At 46.8% G+C, this 18,343-nt stretch overlaps 1 protein-coding gene across 5 annotated transcripts in view; it reads left to right on the forward strand.

Annotated features, from left to right (window-relative positions):
* The first annotated feature begins 1,044 nt into the window (after positions 1–1,044).
* TMEM131L (transmembrane 131 like) overlaps positions 1,045–18,343 on the forward strand; it is a 162,295-nt gene continuing 144,996 nt past the window's right edge. For all 5 annotated transcript variants that reach the window (XM_081228095.1, XM_081228096.1, XM_081228097.1 and 2 more), the window contains exons 1-3: positions 1,045–1,227; positions 1,896–1,966; positions 10,577–10,620. In XM_081228095.1, coding sequence (XP_081084221.1) covers positions 1,104–1,227; positions 1,896–1,966; positions 10,577–10,620 — 239 coding nt within the window. In that variant the 5' untranslated portion in view covers positions 1,045–1,103. The remainder of the gene's footprint in view (positions 1,228–1,895; positions 1,967–10,576; positions 10,621–18,343) is intronic.

Raw genomic sequence — 18,343 nt, forward strand, 5'->3', positions numbered from 1 at the left:
TGGAAGCAGCAAATTAGAAATATCTTAAGATTGCCAGTACTTCCAGGTCGCGCAAATAGATCCCCGAAAAAACCTTGCTCCTGATACCGCTGGCAAGGGCATGATATTAACTTAAAAGAGATCTCAGATCTTAGACGTACTTTTTAGTTATAGGCATCAAAAGATATATTTCCAAGTATCACTTATATTACCCCGTGAATGTCAGAGACAGCAACTCACCACGTCCTTGACCCCAACCAGGTTTCAGAAGAGGCTGACTAAATTTTGCAATAGGAATCCGAAAGGAGTGTGTGCAGGGTCTTTAAAGCTCTAAACCCCCTAGGAAGAGGCTTCCCCACCTGTCACAAACTGGACCGTCTCCACAGAGGGTGCCGGGGCCACCACCGCCACGCGGCGCTGAGGTCAGCCTCTCGGGTCTTGGGAGAGCTCTTTTAAATTCTAAATTACAGACTTTGCAGCCACCGGATATCCTCGCTGCAGAACTGGCAGTAGCCATGTGGCTGCACTCGCCCTTCCTGACAACCACTGCATTATTTCCACTAATACCCTGTCTGGGGCCTCTCGCTGGGCAACTCCTCATTGCCACCTCCCACCGCCGCCCCTGCCCCTGTGGGTAATAACCCGATCGTGGCCCGCGTGCCCAGACAAAGCAGAAACCGCCCCAAAGTTCTTGGCGATAGTGGCCCGGGAGCCCCTCCCGCCAGCTCTCGGCGCCCCTGTCACGCCCGCGGAACGTGCCCGGGCCCCCCAGCCTCGAGGCGGGGCAGCCGCAGGGCGCCGCGGGGCGGACCCGCAGCCATGTGCTCCGAGCCGGGCGGGGCGGCGGCCGCGGCCTTCTCATTGTCCACGTTCCCCGCGCCCCGCCGCGCTCCGTCCCTCCCTATCTGTGGCGCACACGCGCGGAGCGAGCGGCGCGCCCGAGGCTGGCCTGCAGCAGCTGCGGCGGCGGCGGCGGCGGCGGCGGCGGCGGCGGGGGCGGAGGCGACGCGGCGCGGGGAGGGGCGGGGCAGGCGGCGCGGGGGCGGGCCCGGGGCGAGGAGGCCGGGGCGCCAGCTAGCGAGAGGCGAGCGCGGCGAGCAGCGCAGAGGAGCGCGAGCAGCAGCATGGCGGGGCTCCGACGCCCGCAGCCGGGCTGCTACTGCCTCACCGCCGCGGCCGTGAACCTCCTGCTGGGCGTCTTCCAGGTCCTCCTGCCCTGCTGTCGCCCGGGAGGGGCTCAGGGACAAGGTCAGCCAGGCGCCGCTCCGCTGGCTTCCCTCTCCACCCTGCCCCCCCTTTCTTTTGGGGGAACTGCTGAAAGCTATAAGAGGGCGAGGGGAGGAACGGGAAAGGAGGAAGGAAAGCAGTTGCAATTCCGGGCTGGTCCCCTTTGCTCACCGCGGCGTCCCCTCCGGCCCCCTCCGCCCCCCGCCAACAGAAAGCTGGGAAGTCGCGGGGCTCGGGGACCGCGGCGCGGACCGCTAGCCGCGCGCGCCTCGGAGCCTTTGTGCGCGGGCCCCGGGCGCCCTGGGCGCAGCCCCCGCTTTGTGTGGCGCGCGCTGGGGCCCCGCCGCGGCTTCCTGCAGCTTTGTTCCCCTAGCCTGGCCGCCCGGGCCGTGTCCCGCACACGCCCGTCCCAGCTGCTGCGGGATGCGGAGCGCAGGGTCCCGCGGGGTGGCCTCTCCTCTCCGTCCCCCCAGCGCTAGAGCCCCCGAGCCCGCACGTCCGAGGGGCCACCGGCTCGCACCCCGTCCATTGTGTCCCGATCTTCGGCTCACTCCTCGGGTGGCCTCCGCTTCTAGAAGGGAAGGGAGGCTTGTTTTGGTGAGGCGGGTGCACGGGGGGACAATCGGGAAACAGGAAGCGTTTCTTTTCCGTGCATTAAAAACGCGGTGTGTTTTTTGGTGTTGGTGCAGCGATCGAGCCCTTGCCGAACGTGGTGGAGCTGTGGCAGGCGGAGGAAGGGGAACTCCTGCTGCCCACTCAGGTGAGGACGGCCAGGTGACGGGGCGGCTGCGCGGGTGCAAGGGAGGAGAGGCCCGGAGGCCGCCGGCTCTCACGGCGGCACCGGCGCTCGGGCCACTTTGCAATGCAAATAAACGGTCGGGCTGAGCCTGAACACCTGGCCACGGTGGCCTGCCCGGCCTCCTCCCGTGCCATGTGACAGGGCGTGAGTCACGCCGGCCCCAAGTTCAGGAGGTGGGAGCCGAGGCCGCCTCAGCAGGGCCGCGGCCGGCGGCGGCGGTGCAGAGGGGAAGGGCGGGCCCCTCGGCCGCCAGTGGTCCGGGGTGGGCGAGGGCCCCGTGCCTGATCTCTGCGTGAGCCGTGCTGTGTGCCCGAGGACCACGGGAGGATGGAATATTGATTTCAGAAATGTTAGTGAGTGGTCCTTGCCGTTAGCGTTAAGTAGCTTTGGGATGAAGATGTGCCTTCAAAGGATTGTAATCTTGGGTCTTGTCCAAGTGCCTTTAATTTGTGTTGGAATACACCCTCTTGTTAAGAACTTGAATTTCAGGTTTCGGATTCCCCCCTACCCCCGCCCCGTGTGATATAATGATTGCATGTGGAAAAATCATTACTAATGAGTTGTTGGGAATCTGGCATCATCAGATTTACCGCTTCAATAGATAGAGTACTGCAAAGCCTCTGTGTTTAAGATTTCACTTTTAGGAGAATTTCTCATTGACTGCAGATGTACACATTTAAATATAATGTTGTTGACTGTTTTTCATCAGCGACAGGAGTGACGCCAAATGCATGTTGTGGATGGGTGGGGGAGTGGTTTGAATTGTAAGGGAATAGTGAGCTTGTGTGCCGGTAATTTTTAAGATGTTCATTACGTCTCACATTGGTGGCAGCACTTAATTCTATGTTGTCTCTTGTGGCTGTTTAGAAAACAGGATGTGTAGCTATAACTTCACTGGCGAGGCTGTGCAGTTTTACATTGCACTGTTCTTCTTCCTATGTGGAGCATTTAGAGGGCTGGTTTTGAGGTACTTGGAATATTCATTTTAACCAGGGCTAATGAATAACAGCTTCAAGGTGGAGAGTGAGTTTTTTAGAGGAAAATGTACTGGACCTTCCCTGAAGGCCGGCAGGCTGAATGAGACCAGTCCTTGGAGAAAAGGCCGCATCAGGATGCGGAGCAGATAGTCTGTCCTCCTCTTAAAAGTTTATTCCTAAATAGATTCCCCCCCCCATTGTAAAGGGCAGATGTGTAGTGTTACAAAAATGCAGAAAGATGAAAAGAACGAAATAGAAATCACTCAACTCCTGCTGAGAGAACCACGCTGAACATTGGGCATATTGACTTTTCACAAATGCAGTATAGTCATATTTGTGTCTATCGGAGTTTTCAGCAGAGGCGTTAGTGACATTTTGGGCTGGAGAATTCTTTATTGTGGGGGGCTGTCCTGGGAGCATCTCTGCCTCTACCCGCTAGATGCCAGTGGCAGTCACTCCTCCCTCCCCGCAAGTTGTGACAGCTAAAAATGTCTCCAGACCTTGCCAGCTGTCCCTGGGGAGCAGAACTGCCCCGGTTGAGAAGCACTGGTGTATATCTGTACATTTTTGCATTTTTACTCAGTCATACTCTACCTCTCCCTGGTTAGTGTGGGAAGCCAACCCAGACTGAAAGGAAAGGAAATGATAGACTTTCATTTGTTATAGCATTAGTCAAAGGCTCAGTCTCTGTGCTCAGAGATGGAAATGTCAAAGCCCCTGATATGATGAATGATTTTATTTATAGGCTCAAAAGTGATTTTATGTAAATCTTAATTTCTGGTTTTGTTTGTATGTATAATACAGTTTGTTTTGGTAAAAAATGTTAGAATTTTAGAAGCTGTTCTCTGGAATACTCACTATAGAAGCATTTATACCTAAGCTCTTTTAATCGAAGCTATAATGAAAGTGAAACTGATATTCAAAATCATTTTCTAAATACTCCATCTATATGTGTATTTTTTAGAGACTGTTTTACCCTACATGTACCTCGGTGGCGGGGAGGATAGATATGGGTCTGTCTGTCTATATTTATCTAAGCTGCATATCTATCCAAACTGCACGTGTGTGTGTGTGTGTGTGTGTGTGTGTGTGTATAAACTGCACAGAGTTCTGAAGAGAGTTATTTTTAGGGAATTCTTTTCAAAGTAGTTTGAATTTTTTCAGAAAAAGTTCCCTCATGTGTGTCAGGGAGTCTGTTGAAAAGAGAATATTTATAGGTGTTATGTAAATTTGAGGGTTTTCTGCCTACTTTGTAAGTTGGGTTCCCTTCAGAAGACTTAAAAGATGACTTCAGAAGCTAAGATTTGTCAATGATCAGTGAAACAGGAGCGTCCGAAGATGTGGCATTAAAAAACTGAATACTAACATTTGCCAACACTCATTGTTTATACAGTTATCTATTTTGGACATGTTTTCTATAGATTGGGCCTTTTTCTTTTCTTTTTCTTTTTTTAGTGGGTCTCTTAAGTGACCAAGAACTTGAATAATGCATCATTAGTAAAACCAGATATAATAATTGCATTGTTATGAACTGCCAGCCCTATAAATCCCTCTGGCCTGGCTTCCAGGATTTGACTTAGGGCTCCATCGCTTTCCACCTCTCTGTCCTTGGTTTCTTCATCTGCAAAATGGGGTTAATAGTGGTGCCAATCTCAGAGGATCTTGTGAGGATTGAGTGCCTTGAATTTAGTAAGCGCTTAATATAGCTTACCTGTTCTTTTGGCAGTATCTCATCTGACCCCTAGATTTGGTCACTGGAGAGCATGGAACAGCTTTCCTGCTTGGAAGGGGCTGAACCGGTGCAGATAACACAGTACTATCATGTGCCCAGGAGTTGCATAGATAAGTTACATTATTCATATCTTTTTGTTATACACTCTTTTATGTTGTAAAATGTTTTGGTGTAAGAACATTAAAACTTGATCCATGGTGATAATGAGAAGGAAGAAAAAACATGTAATTTTGTTCTTAGATTTACAGGATTTTTCTTCTCTGACTCTCTGCTTCATTCATGCTTCCCTGCACTGACTCCAGAGTAGTGATGTTATAGAAGCCAAACAAATGTTTTCGTCAAATGTTTTATTGTCAAGAAGTGATTGCCTGTGTGCAAGGTACTGCTTTGTGCGCCTTCTTACTCCGCCTTCAAGGTCAGAAACTTCCCTGACCCCCTGTGAGCCACTGTGGCCCTCGGGGCCCTTTGCAGTGTGACCTTGTCTGCAGCTCCGCTCAGTCCTCTGGAACACTCGCCTGCCCCCTGACCCGCGCAGGCCCAACGTGCATCTGTTGAATGAAAGCACAAACGCTATTGCCCTGCCGTTTGTCCAAGATCAGTCCTTCCTGACCCTTAGCTTGGCCGTGACACTGTCTCCATTTCTCCTCCCCTTTGAGTTTCTCGAGTGTCTGGATTTTTTCCTTTGTCTTGTGTGTGCCTTATTGCCCTAACTGGGCTCCCCTTAAGAGGGTTTGGGCATCTACGCTTGGGTGCCCCGTTGTGGCCACGATGTTGTGCGTGCAGTAGGCCTTCGGGGTTCTTCCTGGTGGAGGAAAGGCAGTGCCCAGTGTCTTGTCCAGTTTCCCTGTTCATGAGGTTAGCCACTTCTGAAGATGGCAGGTGGAATGCCTTAGGCGTTGAGTTCCAATTACTGTTTAATAGTCACATTTCTGTATCAGTTCTAGGAGCAAGAAGGGCAATCTACAGTTTGTTCATCTAGTCCGTTCAGACTTTACTGGGGTGAGAAGCCTCACTCCCGAGGGCCGTGGCTGGGTTTGGGGCGTGGACATAGGTGCCGAGTAGGAGCTGTTTCCTGACGCAGAAGCATGTTGGTCTGGGATGGGATGGGGAGGCTGTGCGATCCTGGCCTTGTTAGTCCATCGAGCAAACAGCTGGCCCGGGCCTGGCCCAGATAGACCCCTGCGGTACAGTGATGAATAAGAATGTTTCTGCTTTGAAAAATCCCACGTCTTGTTTATTTTGCCCACTTAAGGCCTGAGCGTGTAGATAAGAGAAATTGGTAGAAAGTGAAACAGGAAGTGGCACAATGAGTATCTCAGGTACCTTGTGAGGTAATAGTCTCTCGCCCCAGGCTGGGAAGCATTGACTAGCATTTGGAAATCTTTTTGTCATAGAAATTTCTTTTTGGTTGAATCAAATTCCACTATTAACATAGAAAAAGAACAACCAACATGGGTTGAATACTACTGGCATTGTTTAGCCCTTTACGAGTCTTAATTCATATTAAGATCCTAAAAACTATGAAGTATTGTGAGCTGATTTCAGATGAGGAAATTGAGGCACACAGAGGGTAAGTGACTTGCCCAAGGCGATAAGAACACGCACAGCAGTGGTGGGATTTGAATCCAGGAGGAGTTTGGCTCCAGAGCCCAAGCTTTTGGCCACTTTGCTACTGTATGAGTTTTAGCACAGTCTGACCAGGAAAGTAGTATGGTGGTGATAAGGTGCCTGTGTCCGAGAGAAGTAATTTTATGTTATGTTTTGAATTAGGAAGGTTTGCTTAATGAAATTTTTGCTTTTAATTAATTAATTTATTTTTGGCTGCACTGGGTCTTTGTTGCTGCGCACAGGCTTTCTCTAGTTGCGGCGAGAGGGGGCTACTGTTCATTGCAGTGCACGGGCTTCTCATTGCGGTGGCTTCTCTTGTTGCAGAGCATGGGCTCTAGGCGCGCGGGCTTCAGTAGTTGTGGAACATGAGTTTAGTTGCTCCGCGGCCTGAGGGATTTCCCAGACCAGGGCTCGAACCTGTGTCCCCTGCGTTGGCAGGCGGATTCTTAACCACTGTGCCGCCAGAGAAGTCCAAATGAAGTTTTAAAAATAGTTATATCTACTGGTATTTAAAATTTTTTTATTGGAAAAATTTTTATTCAGCTATTATTCACATATAGTGTTATATTAATTTCAGGTGTACAGCATAATAATTCTATATTTGAAGCTTTGCAAAATAATCACCACAATAAGTCTAGTTAAGATCCATTACCGTACATAGTTACAAAAATTTTTTTTTCTTGTGATGAGAACTTTTAAGATTTACTCTCAAAAAAAAAAAGATCTACTCTCTTAGCAAATTTCAAATAATGCAGTACAGTGTTATTAACTGTAGTCACTATGCTGTGTATTACATCCCCCATTTCTTATTTATTTTTAAATGGAAGTTGGTACATTCTGACACCCTTCATCCATTTTGCCCACTCCCCACCTCTGCCTCTGGGAACTACCAATCTGTTCTCTGTATCTGTGGACTTGGTGTTCTGTTCTGTTTTGTTTTGTTTAAGATTCCACAAGTAAGTGAGGTCATATGGTATTTGTCTTTCTCTGTGTGACTTATTTCACTTAGCATAATGCCCTCCAAGTCTATTCATGTTGTCACAGATGGCAAGATTTCATTCCTTTTTATAGCTGAGTAATACTCCAGTGTATATACATACCACATCTTCTTTATCCATTCATCTATCAGTGGACACTTAGGTTGCTTCTGTGTGTTGGCTATTATATATAATGCTGCAGTGAACATAGGTGTATATATATCTTTTCAAGTTAGTGTTTCAGGTTTCTTTGGATAAATACCCAGAGGTGGAATTGCTGGGTCATATGGTAGTTCTATTTTTAATTTTTTGAGGAACCTCTGTACTATTTGCTATAGTGGCTGCACCAGATTACAATCCCACCAGCAGTGCATGAGGGCTGCCTTTTCTCCACATCCTCACCGACCTTTGTTATCTCTTGTCTTTTTGATGATAGCCATCTCACAGGTGTGGGGCGATACCCACTAGTATTTAAGAAACACCTAGACTGTGCTTAGCCCTGCAGACATTTATGGAGCATGTACTGTGGGCTGAGCACTGTTTTAAGTACTGGGGATGTCATGGGGAACAAAAAAAGAAAATCACTGCCCTTGTGGAGCTGGCAGTTTAATGGAGGCATATAGAGAATAAGTAAGAAATAGAATAAATTATAAGTTATGCAGTTTGTTAGAAGGGCATCAATGCTATATGGTGGCAGATTGGAGGAAGATTTGGGTGATGGGAGTTGCAGTTTTACTTCAAGAGGTCAAGGTAGGTCTCTTTGAGGAGGCCTGTACTTGGTATTTGCGCCAGCCCCTGAAAGCTGTGAGAGAATTAGAATAGCTAGCAAGGTCCGGAGGCACTGCCAAGAGGGAGTGGGGAGAAATTACGGGGTTTGGTCCCCGCCCTTTGAGAGCTCGGTGTTGTTGGGGAGATAAAGCTGGATCCAAGTGCTGAAATGTAGGAACGGAGAGGAGGGAGAGAGGAGCAGTGTGTATTGGAGGGTCTGTTAAGGCTTTGGGGAGGGAGTGGCCGCTTGGAGACCTGCATTAGCCCAGAGCCTCACAGGGGAGGTGTGTTTTATGCTTTGAATGGGAGCCAGAGCCCTGCTGAAGTGTGGCTGTAGAGATTGGGATGGGTGTGTCAAGGTCAAGTGACCGTTGCTCAATTCCAGGTTCAGGAGCTTGGAGGTTGGTTCTTGAGCAGAGATTAACACGGTGACCTTGACTGCTGGGTCCGTAAGTAACGACTGATGTTGAAAAAGATTGGTCTCACAGTGGCACATGGGCTGGGTTGAAGGCAGCAATCTTTAAAAAAATTTTTTTTTTAATTGGGGTGTAATTGAAGTACAATATTAGATAAATTTGGGGTGTACAACATAGTGATTCACAATTTTTAAAGGTTATCCTCCATTTATAGTTATTATAAAACATTGGCTATATTCCCTGTACTGTGCAATATATCCTTGTAGCTTATTTATTTTATACACAGTAGTTTGTGTCTCTTAGTCCCCTACCCCTATCTTGCCTCTCCCCCTGGTGACTGCTAGTTTGTTCTCTAGATTGGTAAGTCTGTTTCTTTTTTGTTTCATTCACTAGTTTGGTGTATTTTTTTAGATTCCACATGTAAGTGATATAATGTAGTATTTGTCTTTCTCTGATTTATTTCATTAAGTATAATACCCTTCAGGTCTATCCATGTTGCTGCAAATAGCAAAATTTCATTCTTTTTATGGCTGAGTAGTAGTCCAGTGTGTGTGTGTGTGTGTGTGTGTGTGTGTGTATCACATCTTCTTTATCTGTTCATCTGTTGATGGGCACTTGGGCTGCGTCCGTATCTTGGCTACTGGGAATAGTGCTGCTGTGACCGTTGGGGTGCGTGTATCTTTTCGATTTAGTGTTCTTGTTTTTTTTCGGATATATACCCAGGAGTGGAATTGCTAGGTCATATGGTAGCTCTGTTTTGAGTTTTTTGAGGAACCTCTGTACTGTTTTCCACCGTGGCTGCAGCAGTTTGCATTCCTGCCAGCAGTGGATGAGGGTTCCCTTTTCTCCACATCCTGGAAAGACAGCAGTCTTAGAGTGGAAGCCCGTCAGCAGTGGTGGTGCAGGCCTGGGGTGCGGACGGCTTGGGCCGATTTGCCGGCAGGAGGGGTGGAGGAGGACAGGTCTGAGCTGTATTTCTGATGAGCGGGTAGAGACCTTCACGCTTGGAGGTGACGGCAGGAGAGCCGTGTAGGACGACCCTCAGGTTTTCCCAGGGGCAGGGGGTGTGACGGCCTCTTGGACACACGAGGGCCCTTCCCTTGGCAGGGACCCCTGGCGTTGAGAAGTCTGGTGTCGTTGTTTCTGGGGAGACAGTGCGTAGAGCCTGGAGGTGTTTGGCGGTGGGGCCGCAGCTGTGGGTTAAGTGGTCCTGCACGTACTGTGGGGTCTGACCTAACCTGCCCGAGCCTTGGCTCCTGTGGGAAGGTTGGTGTTTATCTCCATGTGTGGTGGAGTGAGAAGCTGGGGCTGCAGATAGGGATTGGGGCCCTGTGGCTCCAAGAGTGGGTTAACAGTCAGAGGGCGTTAGTGAAGCGGGGTCTGGGTCCAGGAGGATGGGGGGCAGGGCGACCAGGAGAGCCTTGGGCTGGGGGAGCTGGAGGCACAGGAAGGGTGGGTGTTTTCCGCAGCCAGCGGTGCAGCTTCGGGAGAGGATAGAGCCGTGCCAAGAGCACGGGTGCCGGGCAAGTGCCGAGGCGGCGTTTAATTGGATCTGCCCTTTTGCTTCTGTTGCAAGCACCTTCTCTTTTTACCCACCTGGTATGTGACTTCTGGTCACAGTGTGGCATGGTAGGTCTCAGAGAAGATTTTGGAAGCGCATTTGAGTGAGATATTTATGCCACTTATAAGTCAAAATCTATCAGGTGCTCATTTAGGGGATTCTTTATGTTTGGGGATTTTAATTATCATTAAATTTTATCTTGTGCGATTAAACTTAAACACCAAAAAAAGGCTCTTGGAGAGAGGAGTGATGTCAAACCAATTTTGAGACTGTGTTTTGGTGGCGATTTTAAACAGGTAGAATGTTTACTTACAGTGAACATGTAAGGGATCACTTGGGAATTTCTGGCTTTCAGTGGTGCCGTTCTAGTGTCATTCTTTTTTTCAATAAGTATTTATTGAGTGCCTGCTGTGTGCCAGGCACTGTTATAGACAAGTTCACCACCCCTGTGGGATTTGAAGAACTGTTTTTGTGTTTTGGGAAATTTTGTGTTTCTTTGAAACAACTGTTAAAGCATGTTCTTTCTCAATAGGGTGATTCTGAAGAAGATATGGAGGATCAGTCTCAAGAACAGAGGTAAGGAAAAAAATGGGGGCAAATCCATGCTAAGTTTCTCTGGCCACTTTGGATGCTGTCTGAAGTCTTGGGATATGTCTGTGTTTATGTATTTAACATTATCTGTGATATATCTTTCTCTTTGGCATTTGGGGTATCTATACTCTAATAATGAATATGGCTTTGTTTTAAAATAAGGTTGCACTGACAGCTGTTAGGACACGCCCCCCCAACCTCACTTTCCCATGGCGTGCATACACCATCCTGTCTACAGACATGTGTTGAGCATCAGGCAGTGTGCTGGGTGCTGGACGTAAAACACTGAACAAGACCTGTTTGCGTGTAGTAGGGAAGTCAGACATTATTGTAAACAAAACAAAATAGTTATGCTTACAGTAGGAACTATCAAGAATTCAGTTGCTGTGGTAGGGAATAAGGGGATGGATAGCATGCTTAGGTGGTTGGAGGTGACATATGAGCTGAAGTCTGGAGGCTGTGTGGGAGCAGCCAGGCGGCAAGCAGAGGGAATGGCAGGGGCAAGGGGCCTGTGGTGGGCAGCACTGGTGGCCATCCAGGGACGTGGAGAAGGCCAGTGTGGTTTCGTAGGATAGTGAGATGAGGTAGGACCTTAGAGGCCATAGTGAGGAGGTTCGGTTTTAATTTCTTTAAGTGTGGGATGAGTCGTTAGAAGATTTTAAGCAGGGGCCAGCAAATCAAAAGATATTACATTTTTTAAGGGAATGCTTTGGTCATGGGGCACTCTTGGTTAGTTGTCGTCAGACTGGGATATCTGGTCCCTTGGAGGTACCTGAAGACCCTAAGTGGTACCTGGGCGTGGGGATAACTTTCAGAGAATCAGCTTCTAGATCCCCAACATCCACATATTCTCCTAAAACTGATCTGAGGTCGCAAGTTCTCCTTTTCCACCTCTTCTTTCGCAGTCTCTCGTCTCCACTTTGCCAAACAAAGGCAGACCTCTTTTCGGGCCCCCATCCTGCTTTGTGCTTCATCTTGGGCAAAGGGACAATTTGAAGTATTGGTATTGGTTAGGGGAAAGTGATTTAATTCTGGATGACGAATTCATTAGTAACTTTGGTGGTTTTCAAATCTTTACTCTCTATAATATTGAAGGAGAACCCAATCAAATTGTCAGTTGTTAGACCATCAAAAATTGATTTGTGGATAAAATGCTGAGGGAGTGTAGAGCGTATAGGGTCAGTGCTGTAACAAAGCTCTTTCCATTCACATCTATTTATGTGAACAAGCTTTTTCAGGGTTTACATTAAAAAAAAAAAGGGACAAGGAAAATAAGATTAAATTGTTGCTAATTAACCCTGTCTTATTCTAGCAGTAATAGCCATATAAACCAATTAGGGGGGGAAAAGTCCCATAAATCTCATTAAAGGGTGCATTTTCAATAAAATTTGAACTTTATGTTTAATTAACTATCAAAATTTGTAAAATTTGTTAGATCAGTTGTGTGCTAATAAAAATTATGATAATTCAGAAGAAAAAATTTGACACTTAGACCCTGTGGTCACAGGATATTTAAAAAACCCCAGGATTTCAGTTTATACCCATAGTTTTGTTGAGAAAGGCTTTGAACATGAAGCTATATTAGGTTAAAATTCTTTGAGGGAATATCCAGCAATACAGGAAAGCCTATCTGTACATTTTTAAAAATGAATAATGATGGATATCATTATATGGTATTTAGATTCCTTTGAATATATTTTAAAAAGTGAGTTTTATTAAAAAAGCCAATATTTATAATAGGCCAGAAATTGCATTCTTTGCAGACATTCATATTCATAGTATAACATAAAAAAATTTTTTCTCCTTGACTTATATGTATGTTTTTTTAATTTATTTTTTTAATTGAAGCATAGTTGACTTACAGTGTGTTAATTTCTGCTGTACAGCAAAGTGATTCAGTAGTACAGCATTTTTTTTTTTTTTTTTTTTTCTGCCGTACGCTCACCGCTGTGGCCTCTCCCGTTGTGGAGCACAGACTCCAGACGCACAGGCTCAGCGGCCATGGCTCACGGACCCAGCCGCTCCGCGGCACGTGGGATCTTCCCAGACCGGGGCGCGAACCCACGTCCCCTGCATCGGCAAGCGGACTCTCAACCGCTGTGCCACCAGGGAAGACCAGTAGTACAGCATTTTAAGTGTTGGGATTACTTAAATATACGGGGCAGAGTTCAAAGTTTGTCACGATCGTATCTGAGTGTCTGGGAGCAAAAAGAGCTGAGGAATGCTGACGCTGGTTCCTGCTGAAGGTGGTGCGGACAGCGGCACGTGGAAAGTTCTGAGATGAATTTGGGTTGACTCAGCTGTGGAGAGTGAGAGAAAGAGGAACCACGGAGGGCTGCTCGGATTTGGCTGGAGCATCTGGGGTGACGAGGACGGTGATGGGAAAGGTCTAGCGCAAGGGCAGTCAGGAGCTCTCCTTGGTTGTTCTAGGAATCTCAGACTTGATGGGACACATCCTGTCCCGGGAAGATGCAGGTAGGCAGTTGAGGTGAGTGTGGAGCTAGGAAGGCCAGGCTGCATCTCCAGGGGCATTGTCCTATGTGCCTTTGCATTGGTCTTCCTCTTTCAGAGGTGTATTTCTCTTCTTTCTTATTAATTAGAACTAGTTTCTTTTCACCCACTTCCTGTCACACTTAAAGGTGTGACGTAGATTTTATCCTTCGTGCTCTTTTTTTAAAAAATATTATTTATTTGGTTGCACCGGGTCTTAGTTGTGGCTCGTGGGCTCCTTAGTTGCAACGTACATGTGGGATCTAGTTCCCTGACCAGGAATCGAACCCGGGCCCCCTGCATTGGGAGCGTGGAGTCTTAACCCCTGCACCACCAGGGACGTCCCCTTTGTGCTCTTTCGACACAGGCGACCAGAGTGAGGGTGTTGAGGTGAGGGGGAGTGGAGTCAGTGGCTTTCAAAGGTTTGGACAGTGACTCAGATGAAAGACATTTTATATCATGATTACTTATTACCCACAGGCAATATATGTGGATGTACGAATATGTACACCTGTGTTTATTTATGTATAAAATAGCACTTACCTTTGCTGCCTGTGGTGTACTGTATTTTCTATTTTCATTTTTTAAAAAATTGTGGCAAAATTTACATAACATTTACCATTTTAGCCACTTTTAAGTGTGCAGTTCTGTGGCATTAAGTACATTCACATTGTTGTGTAGCCGTCACAACCACGGAACTTTTCTATTTCCTTTTCTTTTGTTAAAAAAATGCTGGTTGCCACTACTGAATTGATTTCAAAACTCACAGTGTGGTCTACCCTGATTTATATGTTTTAATCTTCTCAATATCAAATATTCCAGTGTTTTGCTGTTATTTTATCCCTAGTCCCTTTCCTCTTAGCTGGACTTCCAAGCCTCTTGGGGTTTTTTTGGTTGTCGTTGTTGAGGGTTTTTGCCTTTTCTGTAAGGGCAAGATGATGATGAAGGTTGGATGCTGCAACCAGAAAACCTTCTTTGTGTCCATTTTCTGAAAATGTAGCTTCTGGTGTTCTCTCTGAGTCTAATGAATGAATTCTCTCTGAGTCTAATGTCCTGTGATGGGTCAGTCAGTCACCTAAGTACTTACTGTTCGTTTACCTTCTACTGTGCAGTTGGGATTTTTAAAAAATGAAGATTTTAATACCTTCAGAGCTCATAGAATCTCTTGCCACTTTTAAATTAGCCCTTTTGCTTTAGCGTAGATTTAGATTTACAGAAAATCTGTAAAGGTGGTACAGAGAATTCCCATTTACCCTTCACACAGTTTACCCCAGTGTTAATGCCTTATGTTCCTGTGGTACATTGGTCACAACTAAGAAACCAACATGTGCACATTACGGTGAACTAAACTCCACACTTTATTCGGATCTCCCTGGTTTTTCCCTAATGTTCTCTGTCCCATGACCCTATCCAGGATTGTCATGTTGTCATGTCTCAGGACCCTCTTGGTTGTGACAGTTTGTCAGACTTCCCTTGTTTTCGAAACCGTGGCAGTTTTGAGGAGTTCATCCTTCAATTTTGGGTTGTCTGAGGTTTTTTCTCATGGTTAGATTGAGGTTATGGGTTTGGAGGAGGAAGCCCGCAGTTATAAGTTGCCATTCTCCTCATATATCAAGGGTATCGACTGTCGGCATGACTTAACACTTTGATGCCGACCTTGACCACCTGGCTGAGGTACTGTTTGTTAGCTCTCTCCACTAAAGTTCTTCTTTTCTTACCTTTTTCCATACTACACTCTTTGGAGGGAAGTCATTAAGTGGAATAAGCTCCACCTCTATAAATTATTTAGAATTCCTCTGTATGGAAGATTTGTCTGTTCTCTCTCATTTATTGGTTTATTCAGTTGTTTATTTACGTCATGGGTATTTATTTTATACTTTGGGTTATAGGCCAATACTAGGTTTGCCCTAAATGCCATTTATTCTTAACCTTATTTATGAAGTCATTGGTATCTCCTTACACATTTTTCAAACATTTTTGTGATTTTCATTTTAATTACTACCCTGCTACCCTAACCTTAATGATATTCAGGTGAACTTGAAGTCAGCACAGGCAGCACATACGAATTCCACAAAATGAATGCTTTGTCTCTGAGAGAACCCATGTAGAGGAACAGCTACTAACTTGGGAAATAGATTAGACCGTAAAACGGAGTCTCAGTACCTCCTAGGAAAAGTGTAGTCCTAGGACAGGTGGCGGTGGCACTGACCTCTGTCATTGGAGAGAGTCTGGGCAGTGAAGGGGGCTCTGTGCTTCCCCCCAGACTGGCCAAGGCGGGGTCCTGGCTGGACCACTGTAGATTCTGGGGCGCAGGGTTCTAGAGCAGCTTGCCTGTGATCTCAAACAGAGTTTGGGAAAGCTTTTAGGGTAATTGGCCTCATTGAAGATTTTGTTTATATTATCTTGACTTCATCTTCTGTGAATGCTTTGCAACTGTACTTGCTTGAAAGCCAGAAAAGCAGTATTTGGAAAACGTTCTCCCCTCTCTCCTCTCCATCCCCATTTTTCTCTTGGGTGTTCTCAAATATCAGCAGTAATCTGTTCCTCTGCTGAGAAAGAAAGATTGCTGTTGGGGATTCAGTGACGGGGAGCAAAGGAGAGCGAGCTGACTTCAGCTCTTCCTAGAGCTGACACTGTCTGGGAAGCTGGTCTGGCTCTCGGGACGCATCTCCAAAAGGCCTTTTTGGGGTATATTTGTTAGAATGTGAAAAGTTTAAGCGTTGGCAAAGTATGCATAGTATATTAATTCTGCTTTTAAAATGGTTAGGTAAAAATCGTAAATACTGACCGGCCAGGGGGTGTCTGTGGAAGGGTTTTTTTTTGTTTTGTTTTTCTTTTAATGTACTTTTATCTGATTGGTAGCAGCAGCAACATGTGTTCTCCTGAAACCGTTTTCGTCAGAACATGAAGAAAATCTCGTTAACCTTTCAGCAACATACTGAAAGATGTAATTGCAGACAGAAGTGACTTAGTCTTCAGGGAGCTTCCTTCTGGCACTGAGTTATCTCAGAGCCCCCATGGGGAAGGGAACTACTTTCCACTTTTCTTTGTTTCTCTTCAGAAACCGAAAGCTGTGTTTTTAGCACAACATTGACATTCCTTTTGTGTTGATAGGATCGGGCATTTTTAACCTGAACTTGCCTCCCCAGGGCTGCATCCTGGACGCTCCTCTCTTCCCATCTGTCGTTTCCCTGGGTGGTGGCGCCTGCTCTCTTGGGTTTTTAAAGAGAGAGAAGGAACTTGAACTCGGTGGTACCTTCTGCCCAGGGGTCGCACCTGTGCAGTTGCCCAGCGAGCTCTCCTGTGCTTTCCGGTGCCGCCCAGTCAGCGTGTCCTGAACTGAGCTCCTGGGCTCAGTCCCCTTAGGTTCCCGGCCTCCCCCACGGCCCTCCCCGACCCCCGCTTTGGCTGCTCCCCTGGCATAGCCCCGCCCCCTCTGCTGGCCCGTGCCCCCGTACATTCATTAGCGTAAGTCAGAAATCAGGACGCCCCTTGCCTCCTCTCATAGGCCTCGTCCCCAGCGGGTCACCAGGTCTGGCTGCATCTTCTTCACGTGGTCTCCTGCCTTGGTTTTACAGCTACCCCAGTCGTTCTCCAGGTTCCTACCCAAGTGATGTATCTGAAGCACGTGCATCCTTGCCCGTCATCCCTCTTACAAGCAGCCTTACCTCCTGAGCGTGGCACAGAGGCCACCTCTCCAGCCGCGCTTCCCCTCACGCACGGCCTCTCCCCCTCTCTCTTTGCCGAGACACTCTTCTCTTCCCTGGCACACCTCTCACCCGACACCCGTCCTGCTCCACACGCAGCATGGCAGTGCTGCCGGCCTGGACGTTCACTCTGTTTAAGATTGCCTTTCTCAGGATGCCCGCCCACCTGTCTGAGTCTCAGTCAGCTGACCCCCCACCCCCCACCCCGGCACCTAATCCACTACCTAACACCTAGGAGAGGAGGTGCTAAATAAAGGGATGCACCCTACTGTTTTTAAGTCTTTTAAATTGATTGCTTGTCATGCTTCACGTGCTCTTCATATCCAAGCATACAAACCATATTTGCCATTGAAACCACAGTACTGGGACTAGGATTAGGGGTTGTAGTTTTTAAATTGGGTTACTGCGGTTGGCGTGTTTTTAACGAGAATGGGTTATTAGCTCTATCTCTGTGTGCCCTGTGGAACCTTCTACAGGGTCATGTGGCCCCGAGAGGGGAGTCATGGTTTTCGTGGTCCTGACAGTGTGAAGTGAATTTCCTTTGACTGTAATAGGGCTCATAATTTAGGTGTTGGCCTTAGAATACAAGCTTTAAACAGGGTTCTTGGTATATATTAAAGTTGTCAAGCCACAAAACCCTTTTCAGATTTTTTTTGGGTTGTGAAATTTCTAGCAAAGCTTTTGACACTTATATAATTAGTTAACCCTCAATTGAAATCAATTAGAAAAATAGGATAATAGGATCAGAATCTTAATTCAGATTTTCACTGAAATTTTTACTTTTCGTGGATATATTTTTTTACATACTCTGGAGTGATTAGGCTTGTGCTAATTTGTATCTTTATATGGAAAAGATATATTTGAACCAACTTTCATAATTCCAGGTGTATTTTGAAGGTTAATTTAGAACAAAAACAGGCAAACCACTTCATTAATGTTGATATTCCAGAAACAAAAATGGGGAATTGAAGTCTGGAAAGCTTGGGTGTGTTCTGTAAATGTGGTTGTCCAGTGCCAGAACCTCAGTGTCGATTATGTTAGACTTGGGGATGCCTTGAGGGGAAGTGGCTAAACTCAGCACGGGAAGTCCTGCCCTCAGCTGGCGTCCTTCCACAGGGCACTCAGGGGCCTGGCTGGTTGCTTACACACTTGTCGCAGTATTTAACAGGGCAGTAACTATGGAGTCCATGCCGTCAGGTGGGTGCTCTGAAGAAAGAGTGAGGCAGATTCAACAGCTCAGGAAGACTTGCCCACGGAAATTACCACATGAAAAGTGTATAAGAAACTCGGAGAAGCTGATTTTAGACCAGAGAGGAGGTAGTGCTGTGAGCAAGAGAGAGACTTGGGTGTTTTGTCGCTGGAAACCCAACTTAGGTCTTAAGAGACGAGCTGACGTTTTGGCTGTTTGGCCCTTCTTTATTGTGCTTCGGGTCAATGAGAAATAAAGGTACCCTAGGTGGAGCCCAGGGTATTGGCAGCAGTGTTGATTAGCTCTGTAAAGGCGTTCGAGA

The sequence above is a fragment of the Mesoplodon bidens genome (assembly GCF_964165515.1).
Source record: "Mesoplodon bidens genome assembly, chromosome: 1".
NCBI lineage: Eukaryota > Metazoa > Chordata > Mammalia > Artiodactyla > Ziphiidae > Mesoplodon > Mesoplodon bidens.